Source organism: Nematostella vectensis, chromosome 9 (genome assembly GCF_932526225.1).
Source record: "Nematostella vectensis chromosome 9, jaNemVect1.1, whole genome shotgun sequence".
Classification (NCBI taxonomy): Eukaryota; Metazoa; Cnidaria; class Anthozoa; order Actiniaria; family Edwardsiidae; genus Nematostella; species Nematostella vectensis.
In genome coordinates, this window is record NC_064042.1 from 7696890 (window position 1) to 7708548 (window position 11659).

General features: G+C 39.0%; 1 protein-coding gene across 1 annotated transcript; it reads left to right on the forward strand.

The window, feature by feature from the left end:
• Positions 1-60: 60 nt before the first annotated feature.
• On the forward strand, positions 61-9037 carry LOC116610887 (glypican-6). Its single transcript, XM_048733146.1, has 6 exons — positions 61-435; positions 602-760; positions 5239-5927; positions 7115-7293; positions 7413-7544; positions 7718-9037. Exons 1-6 carry the CDS (start codon positions 291-293, stop codon positions 8115-8117), a joined length of 1704 nt encoding a protein of 567 aa, XP_048589103.1. The 5' UTR covers positions 61-290; the 3' UTR covers positions 8118-9037.
• The last annotated feature ends 2622 nt before the right edge of the window (positions 9038-11659 follow it).

Consider the following 11659-nt stretch of genomic DNA (forward strand, 5'->3'; position numbering starts at 1 on the left):
TATTGTATGAAGCTGTCACAAGAAACAAGCGAAATAATTAGCTGAGATACGTATAGCATTCCACAGCGGGTGAACGTTGTCTTTCGCCTCCCCACTGTTAAAAATTGCTCAAACATTATTTTGCTATCGGAGTGTGCAGTGACCGGCAGCGATATATCAGCGCTCGGTCAACTAGATTTTTTACCTCGACGTTTTTTTTTTTGGCGCGCGTCCGTGCTTCTTTCCCCTCGTGATTGACAAAAGGCTTTGTGTTAAACTCCAAGCTTCGAAAGCGAGGAAAGTTGGCGAAAATGGCGAACAGAATAGCTTGGATTTGTTGTTTAGCGTTATTTCTTGGTCTTGTCAGTAGAGTAACATCGAACTGTGCTTCTGTAAAGACAGAGTACGCTCGAAAGGGTCTTGCAGAGATCGACGTTCCCGCTACACCAGTCTCGGGTAAGTTGATCTAAATTTCACGCTGGGGCTTGTTTTGTGTGGATTTGCGGGACTTTTTGCTTACATAGTTGTTTTAATATCTAACTAATGCGATATCTCGGCGGTCTATGGTTATTGATGCTGTTTTTGTGTCGGCACAATGCTAACAAATTTTTCATTTTTCCAGGGTCCGCTTTGAATGTGTGCCCGAAAGTTGACGGCTGCTGCAGTCAAAAGATGGAAGGCAGTTTCGTCAGTCTTTCCAGAACACAGTTTGAAACTGCTCTCAGAGCGGCAACGAGCGACTTAAAGTCTACGTTCGCTAATAACGCAAGAACTTTTGACGGTAAGACTTAGTTGTTGGTTTAAGCATGTAGGTTTAGCTTTATTGGAGGGATTTGCCCGACTGAATTATTAGCTAAAGCGCGCTTGTTTCTGTGGTTCTTGTTGATTTCACTTCTGTGTAGGCAATGGAATATACATCGCACGTGCGGTAATACACAGGTTCCTGATTCCATGTTCTATTTATTATCGTTTCGAAAACATGGTCGCAGTACACAGCTCAAGAGTTTTTAAATCTTGCCTGTTGAATTGAGATATTTTGCGGATCGCAGCGTTCCAGCGTTGAGGAAATTAAGGCAAACGCAAAAGTAAACAGACTGTACATTATTCGGCACGCACAAAGCATTGGGCTACTATACACTTTTATCGAATGAATGCCCGTTAGTTTGGATTAATAACGCAAGTATTTAGACTCCACAAGCGAAAGGAACCCTTGTTTAGCTTATTATGCTATTAAAATGTTCTCCGATGTAAATTTTGCGCGTGCAGTCGTGTGAAAAGGCCGATCGTACGAAATTCGATACGGCTCGGACGCCATCGAACCGTCGCTATAAAGTGCAGACTTCTGTCGTTAGGGAAAGGGACCCGTCGAATATGCTATAAGAAAAACATACCAGGTCGTTTTTTTTTTCTAAGCGTGGGCTGGGAATTCTAGGAAGTAATGGTATTTTTTGGCAATGAGGTCCAGATCGAGGGAAGTGGCGAAATTCGTGTTTTTAGCAAGCATACATCTTTCATGACGATGTTCGAAGGTTGCCTTTCGAACGAGAAACTGCCACAAAAGTAGTCTCCGATTACTCCGATTTTTCCTGCATCAAAAGCATGCGACTGATGTATGTGTAACTCGACGAAAGATGGCTGGAAACTTGTCACTTAACACAGGATTTTGTGTCAACCCACCACGAAAATAATCAACAACAGAATTGAAAATGAAATCTTGAGAAACAACCATTTTACTTTAGTCTCAGTGCACTGTGGTCGCCATTAGAATAGATATCTATACTTTCCTACCACCAAATTGGTTGACCATAATGTTTAGTTTAATGGTTATCGTTCTGAGGTGAATGCGTGATAGCGGGGGGTACATATAAACCGTTCAATTTTTTTTAAGTGAAATTCAAAGTGAAATATGCTCAAGTACATTACATTTAGGCTATGTTAATTTCAATATGAACTCTCTAGTTTTTTTTGTTGCCGTAACATTTGATCGTAGCACAGCATTGGGTTGTTCTATGCAAAAATTAAAACCAAAGTTAATGTCGTTGAATTTTTTCACAGTTACTAAAATGGTGAAAATAAGTTGTCCTTCTATTGAAGTAATCTCTGCCTCAACAATCAAATCGTTAAATATTTCAGCAGCGTAACATAAATGTTTTACAGTCTCTAACAAGATGGGCCGTTTTTGATTGAATGCTGTAGAGATGGTGTGGTGAAAAAGTGATCAATTTTCGCATAAGTTTTGCCTCAATACATACGTTTCAGGTGTTGGTGAAAAAGTGAAATTATGGTGTTTGTTATTTGTATATTTGAGTTCTTGTTTAGAATCAGATTATTGATTATAACCCAGACTGCCATAGTAATAGAAAATGTAAATAAATAGGTTAAATGTCTTTATTCTAAAGTCCAGGCCAAACACTTTGAGAATTCACCCTAATTGAATCTCATTTTTTATGCTTGTTGACTTTTTGGATAACTTCTGTAGTTGGCAGACTGAGACCACCTTGAAAATCATTCTAGCTTTATTGGTGCATAAAATATAACATGTTAGGTATTAATTGTCAGCTACTTCAAAATCCTGTAGTCTTTATTTACTTTCTATTTTAGGTCACATATACACACAGTATTTGTAAGTTTATTCTCATTTATAACTCATATTTTCTCTTTTTTTTGTATGTTATAGTTGTTTCCAAAATAGAAATATTAATTGAAATGTGTTGACTAGGTTATTGTTTGTATTTCAAAATCTTATAATATATAAATACAAGATAATCATTGATATTATCTGACTATCTTCTTTTAAATGAATGGAAATTGTTGTTTTCATTATTAGTTCAGAAGCAACTTGCAACAGATAACCCAGAAGCACTTTTGGCTTTATAAATAAATAAGTATTGAAAACTCACTTTCACCCTTGGTTTTCACTCTAGATTACTCTTTACATTTTTTATTTTTCCTTTGCTCTTAAGACCTTCTTGAAGTCTTTGTCTCCTGTTGGTCAGACTGTCTGCAAATTTAGCTCCCTGCTGTCAAGATTTAAAAACATTCTCTTATTGTCAAATCCAGCTGTTTTGTGAGTTATTATCAGTTATGATCATTAATATCATCCATTTTTGCTATTTTTTTAACCAGACTGGAAAGGGCAACTATATTATCTTCCCTTAACTGCATTTGTTTTAGATGTTAGCATAACAGCATACACTAAATAACACTTTGATATAATAAGCACTTTTCAGAATCCAAATTTTACATTTGTTAGTCAAATGCAATAGTTAAAAATTCAACGAGTGCAATTTGGGTGAACTGCTGAGCATATCCACAAGTTTTAATTTTTGAGTGGTGCATATGTTTGTGCATGTGTAGATTCACCTCATACCTTTTAGAATAAAAGATGGCTTGACATTAATCCTTTGGATCAGCTAATTATTTTTACATTAAAGGGATTAGGACTGTTTGAAAACATCATCATTTATCAAAGTTCTTTCACTAGAGATCTGTAGATTTTAAGATGGGTTGCACAATTGTTGGCCTACTATAGCAAATGCTTAGCCTAAACAATTGTATAAAGTAGCTTTGAAGGTTGATAATCAACTCCTCCCATGATGCAAATTTAAATAGTTCAGTTGCAGCAGTTTTGTGTATAAAAAGTCTTGCTTTAGCTTGATTAATAGAACATAATACTCTCCTAAGAGAATTCTATGTTCACAATTTTTGTAGAATCAGACGTTTTGGTAGACCACTTTTGCGGTAAAGCTGAAACCAGCTGCGAGGTTCGAAGCTTTTTTTTATCAAGTATCATTTTACCTACAGCAAAGTTTATCTTCCACTCTTCTATGCAAACTGAATAAACAACAAGCTAAGAGGAAGGTATGTGGTGTTGTATTAAAGATAATCACATCCTTTTCATTTCTCAAATTCTTCAGCATCTTCCCCTTTATAAGCTAAAACACTTAAAGGTTTCTTGTTTAATTGCCGCATAACAAAACCGTAACTTAAAGCGTATCAGGAAATATGTCGAAGACTTGTCCAACCTTCAGCAAATGAATTTCAATATCTCGATTTGGTGGTTGGTCAGATCATCTAATCGCCGTGTAATTCTCTTGATAACGAGAAGACACTAGATTGTATTATAGTTATTCGGTAATGGCGGTTTGCAAGGATCGCTCTAGTTTGTTTATTTATTTAATTTTAATCTCAATGTTACACTATCGCCCAGGCTTTTCAGCGCGCTTTGTCCTGTGTGATACATCTGGCCCTGTCGCAGCTCAAGCCCTCAATAAGATTATTATTTCAGCATACCAATAGAGTTAGCGTCTTTCAGTCCCCATTCAAGTGGTATTTGTGTCTCTGATGTAAAACCGCGCTCGATGGGAGTCGTGAACTTTGGTTGATAAGGATTGTTTTAAGATGGCTTTTATTTTATGTTCATAAAAAAAAACACCTATTCCAGGCGCACACACTTTCGCGGGCCAAAAATTGGTTCATTCCTTATGAAAGTATCGTCAAATGGGCAAATCATTGTTATGTGTCTGTATAAAGCACTCTTTTTCTGTATTTTATAAATAAAATGTTTGTTAATCGATGCTGCATCTGGAACTTGTCCATGTAAGTTTTTTTTTGCTTTATTCAAATTAACAAATTTTCCAAAGTTTATTCGGATATTCGTCACCTCATGTTCAAAATGTTGTGGAGTCACGTGGCGCGTTAAATTTTGATCATGAGGTGACTAATATCGTGGTGTATAAAAGTACATACCATGGAAAACTTTGGGAAATTTGTTTTCTACAACACAAAACAACGAAAACAGTATTTTACAAAATCAAAACAGCCCGCGCCCGTTTGAAATGGCGTTTGTAGCGCGCACAGATAAACGAAAATTGAAAACTTTAGCTTCAAAACCCTGCAGTCTTTGTTACTTTTACTGTCCTTTTGTAAGGATGGTAAATGCATTTACTAGAAAAGGTTAAGAACCGAATTTCTTGAATTTGAATCAAGGTTTTTCGTCTCTTTCGCTTCAAGTGAACCTGCAAGGATTGTGAATGACGAATCCCGTGGTATGTCCTGATTTACCATAGCTCACACCGATCAGAAAGCGGGATTACCCGCAAGTGTTGGAGAACATTACATTATCATTTACATGTTCATTTGAAAACCAGCCTCTATAAATACTTGCTAATTTGATATAGATCTGTTTTTTTTAAAATAAATATCATGCGTTATCCTTAACTTAATGCACCAAACTGATCTCAAAATTTTATCCTTTAGGTTTCTTTAGAGAGCTTATAAAGAACTCTGAAATTGAGCTGAACAAGCTGTACATAAAAACATACGGTGTATTCTACCAGAAGAACGCTCAAGTATTCGTTGACCTATTCCAAGAACTCAACAAGTACTATGACGGGAAAAACATGGACCTCTCACAAGTCATGAATAACTTCTTTGCCAATCTGATGAAACAGATGTTCCAGCTCATGAACACTAAATACACCTTTTCGAAACCTTTCCTTGATTGTGTGACCGAGTACATGGACGATCTTCAGCCGTTTGGGGAACAGAAAAACACACTATCCGTGCAACTGAAAAGATCATTTGTCACAGCGCGCACGTTCGCACAGGCTCTAAGCGTTGGTCACAGCGTGATTAAACAACTTCAGACCCTTTCAGCTTCCAAAGACTGCCAAGTTGAACTTGCAAAAATGACCTATTGCTCATGGTGCAAAGGAAAAACGGACATGAAACCGTGCAATGCGTTGTGTACCGATGTTTACAAGAGCTGTTTGTCCGATATGAGAGACCTTGCCATCCCTTGGGATAACTTCGTTTCCACTCTACTAGAAGCCACCATACAACTTGAGGGACCTTTTAGCATCGAGAACGTCATTGTTCCCATTGGAGTTAAGATCTCATTTGCTATTATGAACTACCAAGAGAAGAATACAGTCGTTTCCCAAAAGGTGAGAAATAATGCTTGTTTCGCAACTCAGATGATCTAGTATGACTGGCAGTTTTCCATCCGCATAAAAGCAAAAATAGTCATATGAAAAAGCCTCGTCGTATCCCACACAGGAATAAAAAACACTAAATCCTAAGGGCGAACCAAGTCCCACAACTAAACCGATTTCAATTTAAAAATCCTGTTTTGGAGGTTGTCTGCATTTTTACTTTAATTCAATTTCCATTTTATGTACGTGTTAACAGCCTTGATAGCGCTCTGTTTGGCTGTATCAACTCTCGCTCGATAGGTCGCCTTATCACGTGATTGAACAGCGTGTACGATACAACCAGTGGAAAATAATTTATCAAAAAGTATTGAACCTAAGTGTTCTGTCAGTGGCCGCTTGGCGTATGATTTATTAGCCTTTTAGCGGGTGTGTAGTGCATGTTTGATTATGTTACACACCTAATACACTCCTAACGCTTCATTGATTGGCTTAATAAAAACAGTTATTATCCTTTAAGCGTAACAGTTTTGCTTATGTTAGGTAGCTCAGTCCAAAATTGGATTTGTGGTTTGAGTTGTTTCTTTCAATTAGGGTGCCCTTATGTCTGAAAGTATGAGTTCTTGATTTTCCCCTCCGGGTCGTACAACTCTAGATGGGCTATGCCCGATCAAAGGAGCCGCTTAATTAAACATAGTGTACGCGTGCTTGCCTCACGGAACACTTTTTCAAAATTAGAAAATATATAGTTACATGCCGTTTGACTTTGAGCAGCTCCGTAAAAAAATTTGCATAAGGTTTAAGGAAGTTTCGGAGATCCAATTTATTTGGTAATCAATGTTGATGGCCGTAATAGCGTTTGGAAAGGCGGCAATATTCACTTATGTAGAAGCCCTACTAAAAGTCGGTATCTTTTCAAGTCATAGCGGCGAATGGCAAACTGTGAATATTATTTTGTCTAGAGACTTCAGTGCGTCGAGACGTACAATGCTTGCAACACGATACTGTTACTAACTCAACTTATTTTCAAAAATCGGAAACCCGACAAGAAAGATGGTTAGAAAATCATTCAAGTTGCTAAGGTTGATTACATCTAGAGTTCTAAGGACCATATAACCGGATGTTTTCACTGGACGGTACTCTGCTTTAAGAGCTACCAGTATTAGCTATTACTTCGCTTATGTCTCGCTACTCTTTTTTAGATCTTCAGTGGTTGTGGAACCCCGACTCTAAGCAAATCCAAACGATCAACGGACGGCGACTTTTTCCTAGAAGGTTCCGAGAGAAACAAGCGATCCCCTAATGCCAGGAAAACCAACGACTTCCCTCGGGACAGCCCGGACCTTGCGCCCACCACGGCCTCTGGGACAAGCCTAGGAAGGTAATAGAACAAAAAATACTAAAAAAAAATTATAGTGCTCGAGGTAGGCTCGATTACCAGTCGTTGTGGTGATCCTATAGAAACGATTCTGATTTTTGTTTTGTTGCTTTCTTTTGTAGACTAACAGCAGCATTCAAGAGGCAAGCACTTGCCAGCAAAGGTTTCTGGGGGAAACTACCAACCGCTGCTTGCAGTGGCTCCGATATTTCGACTGATCCAATTAAATGCTGGAATGGAACGGACTTCGGAAGGTAGGACGCGTATTTTTAGGCTTACCTTTTTAGGCTTACCTTTTTAGGCTTACCTTTTTAGGCTTACCTTTTTAGGCTTACCTTTTTAGGCTTACCTTTTTAGGCTTACCTTTTTAGGCTTACCTTTTTAGGCTTACCTTTTTAGGCTTACCTTTTTCCTGTTTCCATTCTAGATACACTAGTCCTCCTGGTGTGAACAACAACGTGGACGCGATCACGCCATCTAGTACGATCGTCCAACAGCAGATTATAATCCTTAAGACCATGACACAGCGCCTCAAGGCCGCTCTGGAAGGCGAGGAAATCCTCGAGGGCAATGGTGGCAGCGGCAGTGGTAGCGGTAGCGGCAGCGGAGACAACAGCGGTAACGAAATCGACGAGGGCACCACCCTAAGGCCTACAACTAACCCCAATACCATCGACGAGGAAAATAACATGTTGGGCGGCGGGAAGGGACAGGGCGGGAACACGCTCGGCAAGAGAGAAAGCGGAAACAGTGCGTCAAGACCGTCGCCAGCCGGCGCCGTTTTATTAGCTGTCATTCTCTGCTTCGTTGTCAACATCCGGTGGTAGAGAACCCGGATCGCCTCGCTTTGAATATCTGACGTCAGATCCTGGCGTATGACATCACATACTCACGCTTCGTGTGTCGTTTTGGGTCGTGACGTCACTGAAAGGTCGGCGCAACATGACGTCATTTCGTCTTGACGCCACTTCATGACGTGACGAGCTTGTTACGTAACCTCATGAATTCCCTACGCACGACGAACAGATGAAGGTATACGCAGCATTTGTAAATATAATACTTTGTGGAAATGGACATTTTTTGCCATCAGAAAAACTAAATAAATTAGGATTAAGCTTCCGTCTTTACATACAAATAGCCTTTACTGGTCTCACTTTTGTCTCGTGACTACATAGTTGTAAAGACCTGAACTAGGGTAAGATTATTTTCACGACGGCCTCGCAAATACTTGTGTGTACAGACTTTCCTTATTTACAACATAAACCCATTTTTATTGTTATTTTGGATATATATTTTTTATTGGAACTTATCTTTAGTATTTTAGGGGTTGGAAGAGAACTCTGTACAAGTATGCGAGGGGATTTCTTAGCATGCGGAAAAGCGCGCGAAACCGCTGAACAATACGCGCGCACGATAATAGGGGAATTTCCAAAGGAACCAAATGCTATTGAGCAACAAACAGCGCCAAATTATTTTTTGAAAAGCATCTGAATATAATACAAAATACCAGGGAATATATGCCCTTGTATTTAGAACGTTTTTAATCTGTTACCATAAAGTCATTTGTTTGTAAAGTCGCCAGCATGGATGGCTTGTGTTAATAGGTTTTAAAAGTTTGATCATTTTATATGGAGTTTATTCGGAGATGGTTACGATCCCACAGGGCTTCACGACAATAAACGCGTAATCCATGCGCTCATAGGTAACTGGAATGTAATATATTAATATTAAACGAAATTAAGTTATACTTGTCACCTTGTTGTTTTGGGAGTCTTTGTTAGATGAGTGTTCCAGGTGTTTCGTAGAGCCTTATTAGCTCACGTTGTTATTAGCTCTACTGATAATAAAAATGAATGAGCTATGGTTAATAATAAGGAAGAATGGCGTCTGAGGCCAAAGACAAATATTCTTGGTGAGAGAAGACGCTGTTCTGTTTTCGCGGGGTGGAGGGTGGGTGCGACGACTTGATGAACACCAACCAAACGCTTAGAGGTTGAGTTAAAGAGTGAATACTCTAATGATTCGAATAAGCGCCGCCTCCTCGACCTTGAACTCCTCGACGACTTGATGAACACCAACCAAACGCTTAGAGGTTGAGTTAAAGAGTGAATACTCTAATGATTCGAATAAGCGCCGCCTCTTCGACGACTTGATGAACACCAACCAAACGCTTAGAGGTTGAGTTAAAGAGTGAATACTCTAATGATTCGAATAAGCACCGCCTCCTCGACCTTGAACTCCTCGACGATTTGATGAACACCAACCAAACGCTTAGAGGTTGAGTTAAAGAGTGAATACTCGAATGATTCGAATAAGCGCCCCCTCCTCGACCTTGAACTCCTCGACGACTTGATGAACACCAACCAAACGCTTAGAGGTTGAGCTAAAGGGTGAATACTCGAATGATTCGAATAAGCGCCGCCTCCTCGACCTTGAACTTTGGAATAAGCGCCCCCCCTCCCCTATCAACAAAAGCACCATTTAAATGGTGTGTAAATTTTTATTTTATTAAGATCACATCGACACGCTCGAATTACAACGGTGCATATTTCTTTCATTCCTATTTACTGTCGTTTCATTTTACCGCAAATAAAATTCTGATCTCGAGCTTTTTTCCTCATCACAATATCTTTTATTAGATCCCGTTTATGTGCCTATTTTGTGGCATTGCTGGTATGAGACCAAGGTTAACGCTTCTGTTATTCGGCTACGCAGAACTTTTAGGATAGTGAGCTTGATTATTTAAGCTTTTCCCCGTAAACGTTTTACACTATCATGACTCTTGTGTTAGAATAGATACCGATAATGGTAAACGTTTTACACTATCATGACTCTTTTGTTAGAATAGATACCGGTAAAGGTAAAAGTTTTACACTATCATGACTCTTGTGTTAGAATAGATACCGGTAAAGGTAAACGTTTTACACTATCATGACTCTTCTGTTAGAATATAGATACCGGTAAATGTAAACGTTTTACACTATCATGACTCTTGTGTTAGAATAGATACCGGTAAAGGTAAACGTTTTACACTATCATGACTCTTGTGTTAGAATATAGATACCGGTAAAGGTAAACGTTTTACACTAAATCATGACTCTTGTGTTAGAATAGATACCGGTAAAGGTAAACGTTTTACACTATCATGACTCTTGTGTTAGAATATAGATACCGGTAAAGGTAAACGTTTTACACTATCATGACTTTTGTGTTAGAATAGATACCGGTAAAGGTAAAGGTTTTACACTATCATGACTCTTGTGTTAGAATAGATAGCGGTAAAGGTAAACGTTTTACACTATCATGACTCTTGTGTTAGAATAGATACCGATAAAGGTAAACGTTTTACACTATCATGACTCTTGTGTTAGAATAGATACCGGTAAAGGTAAACGTTTTACACTATCATGACTCTTGTGTTAGAATATAGATACCGGTAAGGATAAGGGAGATTTATGGTCGAGAATACCCGTAGTTTGCTATCTTTAGTACTTTTTTTAATAAGAACCGTTTTTATAAGAACGTCCAGCCTGAGATTTCACCAAATTTTAAGAACATGCCGAGGCTCAGATAGCAGAAAAAAATATTTTTTAGTGCTGATGCGTTCTAAAATGCAGAATCAAATTGTGCCCATAGTGACAACCTTATTATTGCTATCGATCATTAGTGTAATTCTCTTCCTAATAATTCATTGGGTATTATATTTTTATACACACTTAAATTTAAGAACTTCGTTAAGAACATATTCAGCTTAAAAATGTCCCAAAAATAAGAACGGCCCAGCCTCAACTGAAAATTAGACGTTTTTATAAAAAAAGGAGTGTGCGCCGAGCGCAGAGGAACGAAACGGGGGCGCTGTTTTGTTGTCAACTTCGCTCGTCCCGCTCCTCCGCGCCCAGAATGGTGGCTAAGGGCGTATTTTCCTTCCTATCATTCTGGAATGGGAATGGTTTGGTAGAGAATTTTCAGAATGGCACTCGAGTCATTCTGCTACCGGAAGCAGAATGGGTGGAATGGCCTTTATTCCATTCCGGAATGGGGACGCGGGATAAACGAACGTGCGATTTTTCTATTCTAATCATTCTCCGGGCGCGTTTTTTTTACTCGTGATTCCGGAATAAGAATGGTTAGAATATAAAAAGCGCACGTTCGTTTATCCCGCGTTCCCATCCCGGAATGGAATGAAGGCCATTCCACTCATTCCTGTAGCAGAATACCTCGAATGCCATTCTGAACATTCTCTATCAACCATTCCTATTCCAGAATGATAGGGGGAAAAACGCAGCCATTCGAAAACGCAGCCATTCTTGACTCGAGCTCCCAGCTATGCTTACCGTTAAAACCACAGCGTACCCAAATAGCACGCGTC

Coding starts and splice junctions, on each gene's coding strand:
- LOC116610887 (XM_048733146.1), top strand. CDS start 291: ATGGCGAACAGAATAGCTTGGATTTGTTGTTTAGCGTTATTTCTTGGT. Junction 761..5,238: donor TAACGCAAGAACTTTTGACG/GTAAGACTTAGT, acceptor TTTATCCTTTAG/GTTTCTTTAGAGAGCTTATA. Junction 7,545..7,717: donor AATGGAACGGACTTCGGAAG/GTAGGACGCGTA, acceptor TTTCCATTCTAG/ATACACTAGTCCTCCTGGTG.